This window comes from Hydractinia symbiolongicarpus, chromosome 9, assembly GCF_029227915.1.
Source record: "Hydractinia symbiolongicarpus strain clone_291-10 chromosome 9, HSymV2.1, whole genome shotgun sequence".
Taxonomy (NCBI): Eukaryota; Metazoa; Cnidaria; class Hydrozoa; order Anthoathecata; family Hydractiniidae; genus Hydractinia; species Hydractinia symbiolongicarpus.
Genome location: NC_079883.1, coordinates 5,520,244 through 5,541,263, shown reverse-complemented (window position 1 = coordinate 5,541,263; position 21,020 = coordinate 5,520,244). Strand labels below are relative to the sequence as shown.

Sequence of the window (21,020 nt, the reverse complement as noted above, 5' to 3'; positions counted from 1 at the left end):
AATGTTTTGACTAGATCTATGTGATTCGTTGTGGGTGTTAACTGTATTACAGGGCGGCCGTCACTTTTCAGGATTTGTCCAATCATTTACCAAATACTAGAAACATTTTTAAATTATACTTTTTTCACGAATCCTTAGGGTACTTTTTTACTTTTTAAAGCGTTTTATTGTTAGCATCAATAATATTTTGGCTTGGGATAATCCATGTAATGAAATACTTTAAGCACTGTATGTTTTTAGGTGGTTTAAATTATCAAACAACCACCTGTTCTAAATTAATAACTGTTTCCTGGTTGCTGATAGTTTACCTGGTGTTTCATGTTGTTACATTTCTCCTAGTATTTGATTAAAATAATAAATTAAATAATCTTATTTTTTTGACTTTCCCTGCGATAAGAAATATTTAACATTTTAGAGTCCATCTGCAGTATTCGCTTACATGTATGCTCGAGGTGTTGTTGTACCGAAGCACTGCAACATGTTAAAAAATCAGGATAGTCCGAACATATATGAACTTGAACGTAAGTTTTCACCTGTTCCTGTGTACTTCTGCACTAAAAGATTTAAATGTATTTTATTTGTTAGGACAAAACTTGATTTTTGTTTTAGGTGAAATTCTTAGATTAGACATAACAGCTTCAAGTGAATGGAAAACAACAGGTACAAAATGTTCTTGTTTTTTTTACTGCAAACATCTCTCTATCCCTTCACCATTTTGGTTGCATTTCTTTATGTTATAGCACAACTAATCAACGATCAGTATCCTGAGAGGTTAATCATACCAAGAGCTGCAATGGGCCCTGGAAAGCTTAAATCCTGGGCCCAATTTCATTGGTCAGTATATTTTAAGATCTGAATGAAATTTTCGCTGTTGTTGCTTAAATATCGATGTGAAATGCAAATGCGACATCTATGATAATACCACTTGATTGTGTTCCATGACAAAATTGCTTAAATGAGAGAGTCGAAACTTTTAAATGAAGTTATTAGATCTGTATTTTTTTCTGAACACAAACTTTTGCTATATGTACTTCCACATGGCGCAAATTTGAATGAACATACCCTTTTAAGATTAGGAAGAAACAGTAAAAACAAACTGGAATAAAAAATCTTTTATATCAAAGTGTCATCGATTAAAAAATCGGTAAGTAGAAGAAGAGGGGGGAGATGGAAAACTGCAAATACAAAGTTAACAGATTTTCTTCTTTTAGTAATAATTGCTTTCCAATGGTGGTGTGGAAAGATAGACAAGAAGGTCGAATTTTGCTGAGATCAGCACGTCCCATCACTCCAAGGTAAGCTATTACTTTCTTGCAATCTCCGTTATGTATAATTGATTGTAATATTTATAATTTCATTTTTTATTCGTAACTAGAGGTTTTGCAGATACTAGATGTGTTGTCGATGAAGAAATAATAGCCAGCATATGTGCAAGTACGCAAAGAGAAGACAGAAGAAAATTGGTAATATTCACAGACAGGTAATTTTTAATTCTAAAAGTAAATTTAAAAGGTTTTTTTGCAAAAATTTGTGGTATCACATGTCTTTTCTCTGTGCTCAGTGTTTTTGCAGAGTCATCAGGTAAAGGAGATTTTTGTGAGAAAGAATTTGAGAAAAGTCCGGAAATATGATTTAGGAGAGTGGCTGGCTTTTATAGACAAAAGAATTTCCATTTGTTGATATTTATTTTTAATTTTTTCGCAGTCCATCTTGTAGTCCGGCAACAAATGGGATATCAGTGAAAGAAGGCGAAAGTAAGTTCACTTTGTATATTAGATATCGTAGCTGGAAGAAAATCTCCTGCCTGCATGTCATGCTGTGTTGTTTCTGTAAGCTAGCGAAAGGAAGCTTTGGCCGCTCCAGTTCTATGCCTTGACATCGCCAACTCCTGCTTTAATAGGATCCTTTTTCATGTCAATGAGATAAGAGTGAAAAAAGAGGAAGTTTCGAATGGGGCTTGAGTTTGATAAGAAAGTAAGGCTATTGAACATGATCTGTCGATAGATGATTTCGTCTAAAAATAAAAAGCGTCTAAATTTATTTATAAAGTTAATGTATAGCTTATAATTTGAAATTTAGCTTTTTTAGTCTCATCATATTTTTTATTTTTCAGTCTCTTTTTTTAGCGTACTATTATCCATTTTGTGAGATTGTTCATCTGGATAACATACCAGACTTGGTAACTACTCATCAGTCAGGACTTAAGCTTCAAGTGGCTCTCAGTAAAAGGTATTGTAATATGTTCTACTTATAGCTTCAGTTGACCAAGAAGGTTAAAGGAAATAGAAACTTTGGGTTGACTCCAACAATCTATACGATGTGCTATATTTTAAAAAATATTTAAAAATTCTAGAAATTTCTTTTAAGTTCAGACTCCCAGTTATATCTTTAAAATCACAATAATTCTTAAATCTTATGACCCACTTTAATGAAATAATTTCGTGCACTCTTGAATATTGTTGCAAATAATTACTCAGCTTTTTTATCGAATTTTATTGAAACCAGAATCTTTTAACATTTGGTGCATTCATCTAGCTAGCTACCTTAACTTTCTTTTAGTGACGATAGCAGTTATTTAAGCAGCATAGAAGAAAGCGGCTGGTTAAATGAGCTGGAGATCTTGCTCGATTATGCAATGTGTATTGTTGCATCTTTAATGAAGGGACAGCTAGCAGTACTTATGGCTATTGGCTCTGGAACAGAAAGAGTTGCACAGGTTTGTAATTTGTCATTTTGAAGCGTCTTACCAACGCTGTCCTCCAAAAAGATATTAGTGACTTAAAAGCCGAAGAATTTCAACTTCATAGCCTTGAAATGTTTTGATTGTAGATAGCACTAGTTCAACGGATTGCAATATTTTCTTGTTCCGTTGTGTTGTAATTTTCTACCTGTTCTTATTATTTTTTTAGCTATCTTGCCTAGTTCAGTTATTGATGGATCCATATTATCGCACTTTAGATGGTTTTCAGGTAGGCACGTATTTGTGAAATCATTCATTGTCAACAAGATGTGTGTCTGCGCATGCAATTTCATCTCGTGTTTGTGCATGATGGGACACTTTTGTATTTTAGGTGTTGATTCAGAAAGAGTGGTTATCCGTGAAATATCCTTTTCAAAAAAGAAGTTTGATGGATCTTAGTTCGAAAGAAGATCTCTCCCCTTTGTTTTTACAGTTTTTAGATTGCGTTTGGCAGGTATAGCTATTCCTTTTTGTGGTATTTTTCCTAGTCAGGTAAAACGTAAAAATGATTTTATATTGTGTGCGTTCTTTGCTTTAGTTGTGTCAACAGTACCCAACAACTTTTGAGTTCAGCGAACAACTGCTGGAGGTAATAATTCGCAGTATTTGTTAAAAACGTGAAGGGGGTAACGTGTGGAATGTGGAAATGACAGGGGGTAGTGGTACTAGAAATAACGTATTATTATAACTGAATTTTTTATTAAAGAAAGAAGATTATTAGTTTGTTCACTTATTGTTATAATTTGGAAAAGAAGATTATTAATTTGTAAAAGAAGATTATTAATTTGTTCATTTATTGTTATAATTTGGAAAAAAGTGGTTGGCGTGATTTACGACTCGAAAAATATGCGGAGGAAGAGAGTTAAAACATTTGACGTTCAGAAATTTTGTATGTCACACAGTTACTTGTGTGTTTTATACCGTAAACAATGATTTTGTCAACTACACGCTTACAAAAGCATATGCGTGTATGAGTACTTGTGATTTCAAGGATTGGCCGTACTTAAATATTACAATTTTACTATTACGTTTGAGCAGTAAAATGTAAACATTGGATTTTTCTTTCAGCGTACACTTTTCGACTCAATATATGAAAACAAACTTTTTTTTAGCTTTTAGCAACTCATGCGTATTCGGGCCGATTTGGAACTTTTTTGTCTGAAGTGGAAGATGAGGTAATACTTTGTTTTTTTCTTCGTTTTGTTATCTGAGGAAGGTTTCTTAAGTATAACATATATATGTATTTGTTTAGGATAGTTCTTTGGTTTCTTTTTGGCTTTATGTCGATGTATTGAGACAAAACGAAACAGGTTTATACAACTTCAACTATGAAAAACATAAAAATAAAAGGTATGGTGTTTTTGCTTTAAAGCGCTCTAAACTTTTGTACAGATCTTTCATTTCAAAGATTTTGTAGTTTGTTGATGCAAAACAGGTCGGATTTAGTTACGTATTGTGGTTATGAAATAGCAGTATTATAACTCTTATGGTTATTACTATATTTCTGTCTTAGTGTGCTTCAGCCCAACGTTTCTATGGTACATTTGTCGGTTTGGACCTGGTTTACACAACATAAAAAGGAGGTAAAAGACAGCTTGTTTATTTTTAATTGTGATATGTAAATTTAATTATTACTAGGCGTGAGGGTCGGTGAAATGCATAATTGTAGTTTTTTTTGTAGGAACCTTTATTTGTTGCCTCCATGTTCGCTACAATGGAAATGGAAAAACTTCAAAGAGAATACCGCGTAAGATATTTATAGCTTCGTATATTTAACTGGATCATCGTGAGTTGGTATTGTGAACCGTACGTAATCGGACCTATCCGAAAGATGCGGTATATTACCCATTAAAACTGAGATTTTGATTTTCCGCGAATGCTTCAGAATTTAAAATATCAAAAACACTGAAAGGTTCTCTGAATAAAGTAGTTGTATTTTAAATCTTTTTAAGGATTTGTTGCAACAACACGACAACCTCCTGCAAATGATTTCCAATTCCGACGCGCACTCTGACATGCCTGCGTTTAACTCACTGTCGCTGTCACCTAATTCAGTTCTGACGGACAGCAGCGACTGCACCAGTGTAGTTAGTTTGGATGAGTCAGTGAACGGGACATCATTAGATCGTAGATGGCATTCAGCGGATGACTTACTGACTTACAACTGGATGAACGAGGCGAGCGCAACTGTTAGTCGGACAGGTTTTTTTACTACGGACAAAAAAATGAGTGGTAAGATATTGTTTTTGTTCTGTTATTTACCTCGATTAAACACCCCCTTTACACGGGCGTTCATCCGAAACATAAGGCAAATTTTAAATTTCATCGATAAGTGTCTTAAAAAAAGAAAGGATTTCTCCAATTAACGCCGGACCTCCAATTAGCGCCGCCCCTAACTAGTGCCGCCCTCTAAAAAACGCCTTCTTTGGAGAAACAATATTTTTTTAGCGCCACCCTCTAGCTAGCACCGTACCTGAAAAATGGTCTCTTATTAGAAAAATAGTAATAAACAAAACAAAGGATAGTTGTAAAATACACTATGTTTTTTAGCTTTTAGATAATTTTTTTCTTTCAAATCCAACGTTACTATGCTGTGTTTGTCTTTAAAGGGAGAGAAAAAAGCAAATTCATAGAGATGTCAGAAAATTAAATTTAAAAAAAGTTTTTAAAATTGACAACTTGATGAAGGAAATTTTATGAAACGCCCCCTTATATATATACGCCCCCTAAAATCCAATACTTTAATAAACGCCCTGGTACACAAAATCCAATAAAGGTGAGATTCAATTCTCTTAAATTCAATTCTCTTAAATTTTATTTAAGATTACATCTTCACAAAAAATCATTTATAATAATACAATGTTTTTAATTTTTTAAAAAAACTCGCTAAAATAAATACTTTTGGAAAAAAAACTACCCTTAAATAACTGATTTGCTAGTACACGTGAATTGTTATACTTTTAACCATTTCAAGATTAAACTTGGAAGTTATGTGTTAATATGTTGATTACTTTTTAGCTATTGGAGTATTGAAACGTCTGCGAATAAATACATTATCCAATGGCAGCACCGGAACTGCTGGTGGATTTAGTTTAGCTGAGCATTTACTACAGAGAGGTATTCAGGAGAAAAATAAACATTGCGCTGTTTTAGAAATATGCTTTTGGCTTGAGAAAGCTATTTAACTGGACCCTATTTTACTGGGCTTTTTGTGTCGAGAGGGACGGGAGTTGGGTTACCACCTTAAATAACTTTTAAATATCTTAAAGGGGCTACGAAACGGATGTTGGTTTTCGACTTAGTGACTTACACGGAAGTCGAGCTGATGGCGATGAACAATCAGGACAAAAACAACATCTAAAATCATCTAAAATATCATATTGGGTATCCAAATATAACTTAAATGACAGAAAAATTCCCTGCATATATTGGATATCCATGATTTATTCAATATAAGTACTTACCTTGCTTTTAACTCAAATTTTGTAATAAAATAAACTTTAAAACCTTAGAAATAGCTAGCTAGTTATATTCTTCAAAATTTTGCATAGAAACATAGTTTTAATTGCACACAAAGCCTGTCTAAGCAACAACAATGACTTTAAAATATTTTTAGAGGTATTAATTACCTTCTTAAAGCTAGTAACATACCAATTTTTAACTAATACATCTCCTCGTGTTCTCTCTGTTCCCTTGTCAAAATAAACTTTCGATTTACGGATGTTTAATATATTTTACATATCGTAGCTTATTTTACAGCTAAAAAGAATACTTAAGGAAAATATTTCTTTTCTTAAAAAATAGAAAAAGTAGCAAATTCATCAAAAAAATTAATTATTTATAAGCAGGTTGTCTAGACGTCTATGTGGTTCTAAAATGAGTATAATTTCTTGCACCTTGACGTTTTCAGTAATCCGTTTCGTAGCCCATTCAATAAAAAAAAATAAAAATATAAAAAAAAAATGATTATCAGGGATATAAATTATACCCCCTCCAGCATAGGAAATAATAATATACAGTTTTTTACATAGTCCATGCTTTTTGACCCATTTTGTGGCCTAAAATTTTTTTAATCTGTTATTGCAAACAGAAATTTAATCTGTCATTGCAAGCAGAAACCAAACAGCACCTATTTGGTTTCTGTTTCTTCTTTTAAAACCTCTATAAGACGTCCACGCTGTTTTAAATACTGATATATGTCAGTTTGCTTTTCGGTTTGTGGTCGAAATAATACGGATGTAAGAATGGAAAGCCTGAGTTTTTTTCTTATTTCTTTTGTTTAGGAATAAATTGCAGAGAAGTGAAGGGTGTGAGAGTGTGTAATGCAACTTGTAGCGGCTATCTAGTTAAGCAAGGAGGTTGGTAACGAAGTGCATAATCACAATATCAGATTGTTTGGTGTTTATTCTGAGAAAAATGTCGGTCAATAGGGCTTTAAAAATTGCAACACTTTATCGGTGGTCTGAAAAAACTTTTCTTCTTCTCAGAACTCTTTTTTTTACTCCCCAATATTTATTTCAGTAATTCCCATACCTCGATTAACTAAAACTTTAAAAGTAACAAAATTCGAGTCTATTTTTACGGGATTTTTTTTCGTGTTTATTTTCTAGGTAAATACAAAAACTGGCTTACGCGGTGGTTTGTCGCTGACTTACAGAAAAAATTTGTGGCATATTTTGAAGAACCACTGGTAAGTGTTGGTGTTCCATGTTATGAATGTGATGTTTACAAAAGTTGTTAGTCTTTATAGTACTGTCTTGTTGAGCCATCGTCGTTCTTCGTGCCAATTTTTTACGGTCAAGCTCCCATAGATACACACATTTCAGACCAAGCCCAAAGTTTTATTTCAAATAACCTACTCTGTAGAGACACATTGGAAACATTTTTCGTGCAACATTTGAACAATGTGCGACATTTTTTTGTCACACGTCAATGTCGTATGTATTTGCACGACATGACCCGACAGCTGCACCTTGAAAACACGTTTTTCAGGTTGCACGATTGTTCTGTACTTTCTTTTGTTGTTTTTGTTGTTTTCTATAATATGCTCCATTTCAAAATATATTTTTGTTGATTTTCCCGCCAAGTATTATGTAAACAAATGGCACAACATATGGAAACTAGACTGGCGCAGTGCATTTATTGCACAACTTGTTCCACTGTTAACAACTGTTCTCGTATACCTGCATGGTAACCATGCTAAAGACTGGAATGTGGAAACTGCCACCATTAAGGGCTACTAATATCAGAGTCAGCATGATTTTTCCTTCGCTTGCTTATTTTTATTTCTTTGTATTTCTTACAGAGTAACGAACCCAAAGGTTGGTTTGATTACCTCAGCATAAAATCAGTAAACGCGAAGACATACCGCAAAAAAGGGAAATTCACGTTCTCCGGTGAAAGTTTTCAATTTTCTGTTGAAACACACGACAGGACTTACTATTTGAGGGCGAAAAGTGCCGATGTTATGCATCTGTGGATGGCTTGCTTATCCGTCCCTCTTTCCATAGTCACATCCTAACCGGAACAACAATGAGTGTATTCATGAATTCTACCCGTTTTTTATCAGCCTTCTTTGTGATGCGCAAGCAATACAATGGTTTTCCGTTTATCGAAACAGTTTTCTGTTTACAACTTAATGTTTTGTTTTTTTTTCTTGAATTTGATGTAAATTATATTTTATAGAATGAAAAATTTAGCATAATTTAATATTTTATATATATGCATATATATTTAGTCAATTTTTGTAAATATGTACTTAAATTTGTATAATGAATTTTTAAGCTTTTTTCACCAGGCGACCCATTTTGCTGGGGTTTTTTTTACGTATATATTTCTTTCAAACTGATTTTCGTGCGCGCATTAAGTTTCGCGCACTCCCGCTTCAAGGTTTATTAGTGCGCGAAATTTAGTACTGAAATTACGCTGAAATTATTTTTCGCGAATCCCCACCTTGATTTTCGACAAATAATAAGCTGCATAATTTTACAGTTTACAAATAAGAAATGCATCTTTAGTTGTGTTGAAGCTTGGAGGATGTCTCCTATGTTGAAGCCCTAATTTTTATTATTGGTCTCTTGTTATTTGTGAGAGAATTTAAAAATTTAATTTAAAAAATTACGCGAAAATTAATACACGCGAAATAGATTTTTTTGCTGCGCGAAAAGTAGTACGCATAACGTAACTCCTTTGGAGAAGAATGTTTTATGATTTTCCCTCAGAATTAAATTTCACAAACTTGATTAAAACTCATGAATTTCTCCAGAAATAATATTTATTCTACAAACATTCTTACCTTAGATATTCTTATAAAATTATTTTTTTAATTGCTGCAACATTATTTTTGTATGTTGTAGCGATAAAGGTACATGTATGTTTTGCTTCAGGAGAAAATAGAATTTATCTACAAAAGATTTTGACTTTGTGTGTACGTACATTTTTTTCTCCGCGCCCAGAGGTCTACGACATGATTGGCCATCACACCGAATATCTCCTAAGTAACCTAAAAAGTAGACCCAAAATATTGATTCCTTACAAAATCTAAAAACCGTTTATGGCAACATTTTTTCTAATATTTACTAACTGAGGAGAAAAATCTACACTTGTAAAAAAGAAGGAACACACAGACTGGAATCTCAATGTTTTCGTACAAAAGCTAACAAAGAAATGTTGCTCAAATATCCAAATGTCAACATTTTTTTAAGGAGATTTAAGAAGAAAACCTAAATTTCCAAAAAAATTGAGGAGAATTGAGGAGTCCTTTTAAATCTGAGGAGCGCAGGAACATTGTTACAGTTTAATGCAACAAAATATTAAGCATGTGTTTATCTTGCAACAGAGCTGATACTGTGTTTACTTAAGTTCATCTAAAGTGGCATCTAAAAAATAAAGTCTATTAGTTACTCTTTATTTTCTCAAAAAATCTAAAAAAAAAATAGTGTTTTCTCTGAAAATTTCACCCCAAAATTTTCTAAACACTGAAAATTATGACCTTTCAAATATGTCGCCACCCTAGTTGTTAATGTGAACAAGATTTTGTCTTGGTGTACACTGAAAGGTAGAAAAGGCCATATTTGGCAAAAAGGAAGTTTCCATGGTACCTACAATTTATTTCGCAGTTGTGTTCAGTATAGATTTATCACAATGTGCTGTTGTTAGGTACTTCTTAATCATAAAAAAAGCTTGATAAATCAGAATATATCGGATTGTTATACTTCTAGACACAAACTTTGTACTTGTTAGAACTGTTTTTCTAACATTTTGATATAGCTAGCTGTGTTATTTTCTGGCGAAAAAAAGCTGCATTAACCGTCATGTAAACGCCCTCCTCAAAGAATTCCAAACCCATGAAAATGTAACCTAACATAGCACGCAATATTCACCCTGAATCGTTGTATTACCATGTTACAATGTCATTCGATTGACGGTGAATGTAGAAAGTTTGAAAGGTGGGCGTGGCCTTAATCTCGTTACCAGCGCTGCCCCCTTTAGCAAATAGTAGGCAATAAATTAGAACTGGACTGATGTACAAGTTTACAAACTCTTACCCAAAGAGAGAAAAAATCAACTACGTACCAAGGACCTTTTTTTAGTTATGGAAAATTATAAAGAATCAAATAAAGCACTTACGGCAGGGTTCACTCTCTCTCTTCTTTAACTAAATTGTCGAAATTTTTGAAAAGTCCGTTAACTGTAGAGGTTCAAGGTATCATAAACATTTTAAGATGAACTCTCAACTTTTGTATTTGAGGTCAACTGAGAAGCATTTTCAATTTGAAGATTTTACAAGTTTTGAAGAAGCGTGGGAAACTTGTAACATGACTATATAGAAACTGCCTAAACGTCCAGCTGGCCTTTCCCGCTTAGACGTTAAAATACATACTAATATCAAAAATAAGTCCTTAAGGTTTAAAACCTGGGATCTATCATTTTCTTAACAAGGTACGAGATATCTTCTATAATTTCATGTTTAAAAGTCTTACCACTATATTACAACAATATCCAAAGTCAGTCGTGTGATGTCCTTATTTCAAAGGGGCTGACAAAATTGTGGCTAATTAAACTACAACTTTGTGAGTACAACTAGTCCAACGTACTAGCCATCTATAACATTAATTACAGTTAGCCTCTCACTCATTTTTTTACTCAACTTCAACTAATATACAAATACAAAATAAAAATTTACAAAAAAACGTTATCTCTCTCTCTCATCGTGTTCCTGAATGTCAGGTTGTACATAATATTTATAAGGGAAAAGCTTTTGTCACTTCAACACTGATTCAATAAGAACCGTGTGTTCATTATTCGTTCATTCATTCATACATAAATAAATAACACACTTCTATTTTTTAAGGCGATTTTACAGTCGAAATGCAATGTTTTTCAATTCAGTCTCACTTTCCTCGATCGATACTTTAAAGAGATTATTTTACGCGGATGGTGTTCCGTTGTCATTTTTCGCGACAAAATTTCGCAATACAGGTAAGTGGCAAAATTAATGCAGCGTAGTTCTACTTGAAAAAAAATAATAAAAAATACACCGTGACTTTATACAAGCAATATGTACACCCGCCCATTTATTAACATTATTTCCTTATTCAACCATTCACTTAAAAAACAAAATAAATTATAAATCGCGTTGTGTTTCTAACATGATGAATTTCTTCATATAATAAATCGCTCACGTCCTTTTGTTCGCGGTGAACCTGCACCGCTTATAATAACATGTAGCTACTTGTACCCTCTCTGTTTAGTCGTCTAAGTTACTTTTGAAATGTCAAAGCACTTGTGTTTTCATTTAAACATTCTTTGATCTCGTTCAAAATGTCTTGACTGATCTCATTTTCAGCAAGGTTCAATTCACGAAGAGTGACATTGTAAGATTCGATAGAATCACAGAGCAAATCAGCACCAGCATTTGTGATACCTGTCCCTTCCAAATCTAACGTCTCTAAATTCTTCATTGCTGCAAGTGCGACAGCAAACATGCCGGCACCGAAGTCACCAATTAAGTTATAATCAAGGAATAAACCTTTAATGTGTGTCCCGTGAGCAAGCGCCATAGTGAACTGCGCCCAACCCGTTTGAGTGATATTTCTATTACCAGTCAACGTCAACTCGAGAAGATCTTTTTTGTTGCTTCTATATTTGAACAAACTGCAGAGAGAAGTGATTGCATCGTCGCCTAACTCGCAATCACCTACATCAAGTGTTTGAATGTTCGGATGATGTTCAAGGGCCGTGCTTAACACACTCATACCATCATCACCGATAGGATTACCATGCAACCTGAAATGATAAACTTAAAATTACAATAGAGCCATTGCAAAAATGTTTGGCAGCCAGAGGAGAGTCAATCTTAGAAAAATTCACATTTTTTGGAAGGGTCATTTCACCCATGGCTATCAAGCATAATTTATACATCATCTATAATTTATTTTATTTTTACATATTTTAACCAGAAAAACGACAGCATTATTGTGAATTTTTAACGGAGAATTTAAAAATGCGTGTGAAAATGCCACACAATTAACAGGAAGTGTTTAAAAGATCAAATTTCTATCCTTAACATACTTAGGGTCCTGCCTAAGTCGTTATAATCAAAACACCTTCAAATACTTTTTTAGTTTTTCATCTTATGTTCTTCTGCATAAATTTACATGGATAAAAGTGTGGTAAAAAAAATATACCGGAAGTATTTTATTCACAATAAAGGGGGATTTTCACGAAGCGAATTGAGCAGCGAATTCGACAGCGAATTGTATCTGAGCATGCGCAGTTTTGTTTGTTTTGATTTTGCATCGAACTGCGCATGCTCAGATACAATTCGCCGTCGAATTCGCCGCTCAATTCGCTTCGTGAAAATCCCCCTTAAGCTTTGAAACAAATTTTAGCTATTTTTGATGTTTTATTATAACTTTAATCAGATGATTAAAGTTATAATAAAAGATAAAATATGCAAACTAGCAGACCAGTAGGTTGTATTAGGCCTGTGTAGGGAGTGTAATGCTGGTGCGTTAGTGAGACATGAGTTAGTGAAATCTTCATTATTTAAAAAGGAACAAGAAGCCCTGCGGCTTAAAGATTTCCGCCATTAGCAATAATCTGAAAAAAGCTATAAAATCGTGACATACATGTCACGATTTTATAGCTATAATACATTATCTTTCACCAAAAATATCCAGCATCAACAATTCCTCTTTAAATTAAAATTCATTGATAATTAATTAGTTCTGCTGAATATAGCTTTAGTCTACGTGCTACAAAATTGTAGTACAGAAGGAAATGACGTAATTATATAACATCAAAGATGGTGCATTATAAGACGATCTTCATTATGCTACACTGTACGAGCTTTAACTTTCGATTATAAACTTTAAAATAAAGTAATGTTCATTGGATAATAAAACAATTTGTTGCATTGTTAGGATTCTTATTAGCTTAAAACTCAATTTAGCCTCGTTCTCAGAAAAAATCTGTCAAAACGAGGAAACTTTAAGCTTTAGCCTGGATATGTTTTAGGCTGCAAGCTCTGGGCTGTCTCCATCTATCTATCTCTCTATCTCTATCTCTATCTTCCCTGGCGATATTAAAGATTCCGCCTTCGGAAATCAATGATATGAAAACGGTTGGGTGGATGTGTAACACCAGTTTGAGAGACAGAAAGAGTTCGTGTGAGCTAAGAAACCAGCTGGTATTACAGATGTTATCCGGAAAAGAAAATTGGGTTGGCTGGGACACTGGGAAAGAATGGAGGAGGATAATGGGTAAGAAAGTGTAGAGTCTAGATGGTTCCTAGAGCAAAGCCAAGACATAGACCGAGAAAGACTTGGCAGGAGGTAAAAAGGTCATACTTCATGAATAAAAATTTGAGTTTAGAACTAACAACATCAGATTAGAAGGTCATTAGTATACCCAATCTAACCCATGCCAGCATGGCAAACAGACGTTAAGCTGAGAATGATGATGAGAATGATTAGAATTATAACTAAAAGCCTGGAAATAAAATACAGAAGTGAAAAGGTATTATAGTTGTTTGTGTAAATATCGTAAATTCTCTAATACCCTCGCAATGAAATAATTATATGTCTATCTTCAAGTGAATGGTACCTCTTTCAATATCTTCTTACTGAAAATTAAACATAGATCATCGTTCTTACGTCAATGGCAATATTTTCATATATATAACAAAGTCTTAAACTTTGAAATACCATTTGGTTGTGCAGTGATTTAAAGAACAATAGAAGACTTGATAAAGAAGTCGATTTAGTTTTAGGTAATAAAATATTAAAAATAATTAAAGCCACAAGTATTGCATTACGAAAATGAAAATAAAAATCAATTAATATTTTGACTTATGCAGTTTAGTGCTAGTTCGTGATTATTATATATATATATTACATTTTACAATGAAAATATATCAATTCGTTTGCATAGATTCTGATAGATGGAACAAAAAGATTTATTTCAACTCTACTCCTTTTATATCTGTATATAAAGCATGAATAAAGTTTTTGTCGCCTGTCACTAGAACAAATTGTTCGTTGTTGAGAAAGTTGATAAGCTGCATACACCATAAAAAATTATCTAATTTTTTCAGATGGTTTTAAGTATTTGCCCTACACTCTGTAAACCCTTTGGAAATCCTTAGGACTTTGAAATTCTTTGAGTCCTTGGAAATGCGCAAAGCTACACCCTACGTAGATGTCGTTGGCAGTCTTGTACGTAAAAATAAAATTTTGTGTTTCCAAAATGTTACCTTATTTAGTCAGGAAAAGCTGCCAACTAAGTAAGCGCTGTTAATTTAGCGATTCACTTAATTAAGAGGAGACCATAAGCATTAATGAGATGTCTACTTAGCCTATTTAAGATATAGCAATTTTGTAAGAACCCCATTAAACATTCGTTGATCAAAACAGTAGGTACAAATTCATTATTTTCACCTTTGTAAAGAAGCCTAGCCTCTGTAGGTAGGAATAAAGAAAAAGTGTAGCTAAGAGATGTTTGTTATTTTGGTACTATAAGTATTTTTACACCTATTTGACCAATATTGGCCTAATTTAGCAATCCAAGCCTTGCATGCAGAAAAAGATGATGTACTGTCAAACCTGTAGGGTATCATAAAGATTGGTCATTTAATGAATATTCATAACTTTCGGCCGTCTAAGGCAGGTTAGACCAGAGTTCATCATCATGTTCTTAATAAGAGAATATTTGTTTTAATTTTTTTAAAAAAAACTGTTTAAATTTTTCTAAAACAAAACTAATTGATTAAAAAATGTAAAAAAAACTTTTAACTTTTCACATTGTTGCAAGTGTTTAACAATAAAAAATAAATCACTTTCAACATACAATTTAAATACTTCCAAAAAAACTATTTTGAGTTTATTTTGGTCAAATTAACGTGTAAATAGTCTTTACAATTAAATGTACAATCAAGTTTTCACAAGATCTTTATATGGCAAGAACTGCTTGGCAGAAGCAAATAATATTATCATGTAGTATTAGCAAATAAGTTGACTACATTGCATATTTTGCAGAATGTATAAAGTTTACTGCAATAAAGACAACACAGAAACAGAAACAATGTGGTTCAGCAGATAATCTTACTTTTATGGTCGTTATATACATGGTTTGTGGTTTAACAAGCGAACCAATTTTGTGGGTGTTGTTCATGAAAGATGTGTTCATGATATATATTTTAAGTGGTCAACCTCACTAATTTAAAGGATATATCCTGTCAATTGTTTATAGGAAGAACCACAAAGGTGGTTGCTATAGGGAAATTTAACAACTGAAATAGAAGGGTTTTACTTTGGTGTGGTTTACAAGGGACCCTTAAAAAAAGTTTTGGGCCAGGTTTACAGGATATTGTCCATTAAAAAATTAGATGGAGCCAGGACCAAAATTCTGGTCCAAAAGTATTTTGATGCTGTTACGTAACTTTGCCTGGAAATGTCACTTCACAAACAAAAATCGTACTACTAAACGATTCAACATACAAAAAGTATTTATTGAGACTGTAGTAAAAATCATGAAGTTCTTTGAACAGAAGAAGGCTGTTAGTATCGATTGAATTCCTAACTTTATTTTGATTCTGTGAGTCTTAGCTGCACTGTTGACGCATATAATAAATTTATCATTATCCAGCCAAATTCCATCTGACTGGAAAACATCAAAGATTATTCCTGTATACAAGAGTGGAACTAAACATAATTTTGACAATAATCGACTTAAATCCCTTCTGTTTTAAAAATTATAGAAAAAATAGTGCACCAGCAATTGATTCATTATCTTGAAGAACATAAACTGCTTCATCAAAATCAATATGGCTTATAAGTCAAAAAATCCACCAAGTTAGCAATATTATTTTTTAACAACAGTTTAACCCTATTCAGTCCGGGGTTTTTTGAACATACTATGACCGGGGGGGGGAGGCGGATTCCGCCCCCCCTCCATAACTTTTCATAGGATTGTTCAAATTGAATCAAACATGGCACACTTATAGTACGTCATAAAAGGAACAATATGGCGGCAATAAATTTTTGCTTGCGTCAGCACATTTTCTGTGACGTCATCAGAAGCTTGAAAATTGTTAAAAATGCCACTATCTGCTTAAAATATAATTACTTTTGTTCTAAAGCGAATTTTTACATTCTGTTTGAAGTTTCTGAAAGCTAAATAAAATTTATTTAACATATCTTCCGGTTTTTACATGGATCGGATAAAAAATTGCCAAAAATTGCCCGAAAATCTGTTTTTTTTTATTATCTAATCTAATGCGACTAATCCGATCCGATTAATCACGTGACTAATCCGATTTCCCGACAAAATCGGGAAATCGGATTAGTCACGTGTCAAAATTTTTCAAAATGATTCTTTTTTATAAAACAAAGTTGTGTTGCAAGTTTCAAGTTCTAAGGATAATCCTAACAGGAGTTATTATATTTTCCCCATTATAAGGATTTCATAGAGATTTTAGGGGTAGTTTCGAGTAATGGCCAACATCAAAGCCTCTGAAAGGTATGGGACCTAAAAATTTAGCATGCAGGTGTCTAATAGATAAATGTTGAAACTCAGTAAGTATCATAGCCATATAAGAAAGCAATCAGGAGTTATTAAAAAAAACCGTCAGGGGGGGGCGGAATGCGAATCTTATTTTGTGGAGGGAAGTCACTTGGTAATTGCAATTATCACGACATGGATGAAATGTGGTGCTATGACAACGAGCTTATTCTTATTGTAAAAAAAGAAAAAACTGAGGCAGTGTTGTTTGGAACACCTCAGAAACTTAAGAAAATATGGAGAAACCTCTAACAATTAAACATCGCAACGATATCATCAAACATCATAACCCATTATAAATACCTTGGAACTGAAGTAAACACATCACTTACTCTTAGCGAAGGTTTCAACTTATCATACAAGAAAACTAAATCTCGTTTACGCCTCCTATGTAAAATACGTCCATATACCTTACAGCAAAAGCTGCCAAGTCGATTTATCAAATGTGATCGTTCCTGTAATGACATACGGTAGAATGGCTAACCTTAACTTTACAGATACTCAGTAAAAAAGCTCCATTCAATTATGATCAAGCCAGAAAGATCATTCCATCAGACACAATTTTCTCAATCGAGAACACAATAAAAAATAACTGTTGTTTACTGGTGCGCGTATTGACTGTGAATTATGTGCTAACTTAATAATGCGTCAACTTTAATAATATTTTGTGCTGATGAACCAGGCCAGTAAAATTTATAACAACTTACAAAGAGAAATATTAAATGATGCTAATTTTAACAGTTTCCAATATTAAAACTATATATGTGATCATTTTAAATAATTCATTATTTTTTGTTTGTAGTAAACATTTTAGACCATTCTTTCATCTAATCAAGTTCAACCTCTTTTTCTTACTAATTGATGTTTTTTGTTTGTTTTTAACTTCACCTCTAATTATTAATTTATTTATGCATAATGTTTATTTTTACATAGGTACACATTTTTTAACTTTTGAATTTTTTATACAGTGCCTTAATTAAAAGCAGTAATAAATTTATTTATATGTTTTACTTTACAGAATAGGTTATCTTGTAAAAATATTAAAATAAATAAACAAAATAAATTAATTGTAAAAAAACTTATTACATAGATGAATGAGTTATTACTATTTAGACAAGTAGAGAAGTTGACAGGTAGATTGAAGGAAAAGGAGGTCTAAAAACTCCTATTTTGTGTAACCAGAACGAATTAAAACAATCGTTCATAAGATTTAACAAGATAAGAAATAGACGCAGCAACTGACTATGGTAAAAAGAGATAATTATTGGTTGCACAGAAACTCAGTTAATGGAAAAGACCATAAAGGGGATGACGGCAGTATTTTTGCCGTCCTTAGTTTTAAGTTAGAAGACAATTACAACTGCATTGCTGAATGCTGTTATCATTTCCATGATTGTTTTAGGCCATCTAAACCTAAAACTCCTGACCTTCTCTTAATTTTTGAATATATTTTCAAGATTTCTGACAATTCCTGAAACAGGCTTCAATGTTTTTTGGGAGATCCATTAAGAGGTAGCGGAGGGGGTTAAGGTGTACTTAACAGACAAAAAGTTAAGCCTAAATTTTTAGAGACTTTTAAGGATGTCGTTTGACTGTACTTCACAAGGTCCGTGGTTCGGTCCACAGCGCGGGCATGTTAAGCAAGTGCCTTTACCACAGCTTCGGGTCAACCCATGCCTTGTGAGGGAAATTGGGTAGGTATTACCAGTGTATACTTAATGCATACATTCCAAACACAGGACCCACATTGATAACAGTGTTACCAACACTGAAGTGGCTATATCCTGCATAAATATTTGAAAAAAAATAATAATTAAGACTTCTAAAGAAATGGTTGCTTCTATAGTATGCTCTGGCGGATCTTTGTGAGTACACAGATTTCAAGTTTTCCATGTGTACATCATAAAACAGCATGCAGTTTCAACTGCTATTAACAATAAATGAATATTAACGGTTAAATCAATGATTATTAACAGTTAAAACTGCATGATTATTGTTTTCATGTAGCTTAAGTGGATTTCTTCTTCAAACTAGCAGCGGCTTTGGCACTTTTTTTTTACTGTGGTATTTTTCGCTACTAACGCTAAAGCATTGATAGTTGGAAAAAAGTGTTGACAAACGGATCACACCATTGAACCACCCTCGAAAGTGGGGCCATCACATTTACAAACAATAATAGGTCAGGGCAGTATTTGTAAGTAAATAACTGACAAAGTACGCATAATAGATGGTGTGATTTTGGGTCTAGAACCTAGCTAATTAAGCTTTCTTTGAGGATATTAAAATTGAGTTTCTCCTATACAAAAGCTTAGATGCAATTGAATGGTTCAGAGCAAATCCCTAATTCAATCCACCCAAATAACACAAAATCATTCCTTAGAGCAAACCCAATAAAGTCAGTGTGAGCCAATAAAGTAGGTGTGACCACAATTTACCCTGTTAAACAACAAGGGAAATTTATTATTCTAGGTTTGTGTGAGTGAGACCACTTCTATCCAAAGCAATAAAAAAGAAAAGATTTCCTAATAATGATCACTTATAGATGTTTATAACCAATTAAAAAGTGCGGACAGTATTCTGCAAAAAAATATTTGGCAACCCAGTGTAATCCCCACCTTAACTAATCTGATTCACTGGTGGTTAGTAAAATTATGCTGGGTCCCCCTTGGCTACCAGAACAGTGCTTGATGCATAACACAAAAGCATAAATTACCATTCATAGCTTCCTAATTGGTCTAATGTGATTATTTTTTACCGTTTAGGAAACAAAACGCGGCAAGAAAAGTTATCAGAAGAACGTGTTATTCTCCTTATAAAACTGTGATGTTTACCCCCTCTGATCACAAAATAAGCTACAATGGAGTGTTATTTTTCCCGAACTATCGTAAAGTGTATTGTTAAAGCCAAAAGGGCTTACTGCGAAAAACGTAAACATTCAAAAAGGTTTAAAGGTATACATATAGTAGATAAGCTAATAATTGGCTAGCTAATCTAAAGATTGCAACTTGACACAAAATTATAATAACTATGAATGTTGGTAGGTAGCTATAGATTTAAGGTATGTGTTTTTTACACACTAGTTAGCTAAATTATGCATATAATGTATATTGAAGTTCTTGTAAAATTATAAAAGTAAAGAAACCTTACAATAGTGTGTTTAAGCTTTCGTTTCCTTTTACACCATCCGCCAGCCATAAAACTCTATTTCTGCTATTTATTACCCCTAAGTTGAGGTTTAAATGAACAAGAGAATTTGTTTCTTTTATAGATTCCATTAGCTTGCGGAAATTAGCATCATCAACTGCACAACCACGAAGAGAAAGCAAACGAATGGAATTTCCACGTAGAGATTCGCATATATCTCTTACTTCTATGTCACCAATATCTTCTCCAGAAATTTGAACTGAGCCTAACATTATGCATTAGCATCGATTTTCCAAAAATTAGCAATATTACAAGTCAAGAAAACAGTCAAAATCAAATTTGTCAACTCCACGTAACAAAAAAACTACCATTTTCATAACTGCGATTTGTTTTTGTTTTGATTTTTAAAAACACACAATGTGATGACTAATGGACATTTGCTGTTGTGGTTTTATTCAAGGAACTACTCACAACACAACCCCGCAACACTTTCCCCTCCCCCCAAAGGCCAGAAGCCCCAGGGCTCGAGGATATGAAAATGTAATGCTCGTTTCGAGAAAAGTCCGGTTCGCAGAGTTTTTTATATTACCAGTTTACGTTCCAATGTAAAATACTTTAAAATGAATATCGGTCCTGTTCTAGAGATCGTCTGCGGATTTTAACTCTAAACAATTTCATCACTCCGCCTGCTGCCCGGTATGGTTTTGATAAAAACTGAGTTTTTTTAATACCTATGCCAAATTTTTAAATTTCGAGTAATGGCAAATATCTTAAGTTTTCAGAGGTATGGGTCCTCTGAAAACTTAAGATATTTGCCATTACTCAAAACTACCCCAAATTCCAATAAAATCATGGTATCAGAAAAATATGATTAACACTTATGGATAATTCTAGGAGAAATCTCGGTTGATTTTTGGTATTATTTTATGCAAATTAATTATGTAAAAACTAGAAAATATGTCAGCTAAACTTGGCTCTCATAAATTTTAAACGGTAATTTAATTTTTTAAGCAGATAGCGGTGTTTTGCATTCTCGACCCAACAGCTCTTTGGCTTTACTTTTGAGGTTTAT

General features: G+C 33.1%; 2 protein-coding genes across 2 annotated transcripts in view; one reads left to right on the top strand and one right to left on the bottom strand.

Annotated features, from left to right (window-relative positions):
• The window catches only part of LOC130657734 (myotubularin-like), a 29,115-nt gene extending 20,679 nt beyond the window's left edge, over positions 1-8,436 (top strand). The window contains exons 8-27 of the mRNA XM_057460744.1: positions 416-521; positions 610-660; positions 741-834; positions 1,212-1,295; positions 1,376-1,480; positions 1,705-1,754; positions 2,127-2,229; positions 2,560-2,716; positions 2,910-2,969; positions 3,072-3,194; positions 3,279-3,329; positions 3,853-3,915; positions 3,993-4,090; positions 4,254-4,323; positions 4,422-4,487; positions 4,693-4,972; positions 5,759-5,857; positions 7,024-7,098; positions 7,351-7,430; positions 8,046-8,436. Coding sequence (XP_057316727.1) covers positions 416-521; positions 610-660; positions 741-834; positions 1,212-1,295; positions 1,376-1,480; positions 1,705-1,754; positions 2,127-2,229; positions 2,560-2,716; positions 2,910-2,969; positions 3,072-3,194; positions 3,279-3,329; positions 3,853-3,915; positions 3,993-4,090; positions 4,254-4,323; positions 4,422-4,487; positions 4,693-4,972; positions 5,759-5,857; positions 7,024-7,098; positions 7,351-7,430; positions 8,046-8,261 — 2,031 coding nt within the window. The 3' untranslated portion in view covers positions 8,262-8,436. The remainder of the gene's footprint in view (positions 1-415; positions 522-609; positions 661-740; positions 835-1,211; positions 1,296-1,375; positions 1,481-1,704; positions 1,755-2,126; positions 2,230-2,559; positions 2,717-2,909; positions 2,970-3,071; positions 3,195-3,278; positions 3,330-3,852; positions 3,916-3,992; positions 4,091-4,253; positions 4,324-4,421; positions 4,488-4,692; positions 4,973-5,758; positions 5,858-7,023; positions 7,099-7,350; positions 7,431-8,045) is intronic.
• A 2,419-nt stretch (positions 8,437-10,855) lies between these two features.
• LOC130657735 (leucine-rich repeat-containing protein 73-like) lies at positions 10,856-20,370 on the bottom strand. The gene is made up of 2 exons (XM_057460745.1): positions 19,952-20,370; positions 10,856-12,028 (listed from the first exon to the last, which is right to left on the bottom strand). Exons 1-2 carry the CDS (start codon positions 20,218-20,220, stop codon positions 11,503-11,505), a joined length of 795 nt encoding a protein of 264 aa, XP_057316728.1. The 5' UTR covers positions 20,221-20,370; the 3' UTR covers positions 10,856-11,502.
• Positions 20,371-21,020: the final 650 nt, after the last annotated feature.

What these genes read in the sequence shown, in the direction of transcription:
- LOC130657735 (XM_057460745.1), bottom strand. Translation starts at nt 20,220, where the DNA reads ATGTTAGGCTCAGTTCAAATTTCTGGAGAAGATATTGGTGACATAGAA. An exon ending in GAAAGCTTAAACACACTATT is followed by an intron (nt 12,029 to 19,951) that starts GTAAGGTTTCTT and finishes TTATCATTTCAG; the next exon opens with GTTGCATGGTAATCCTATCG.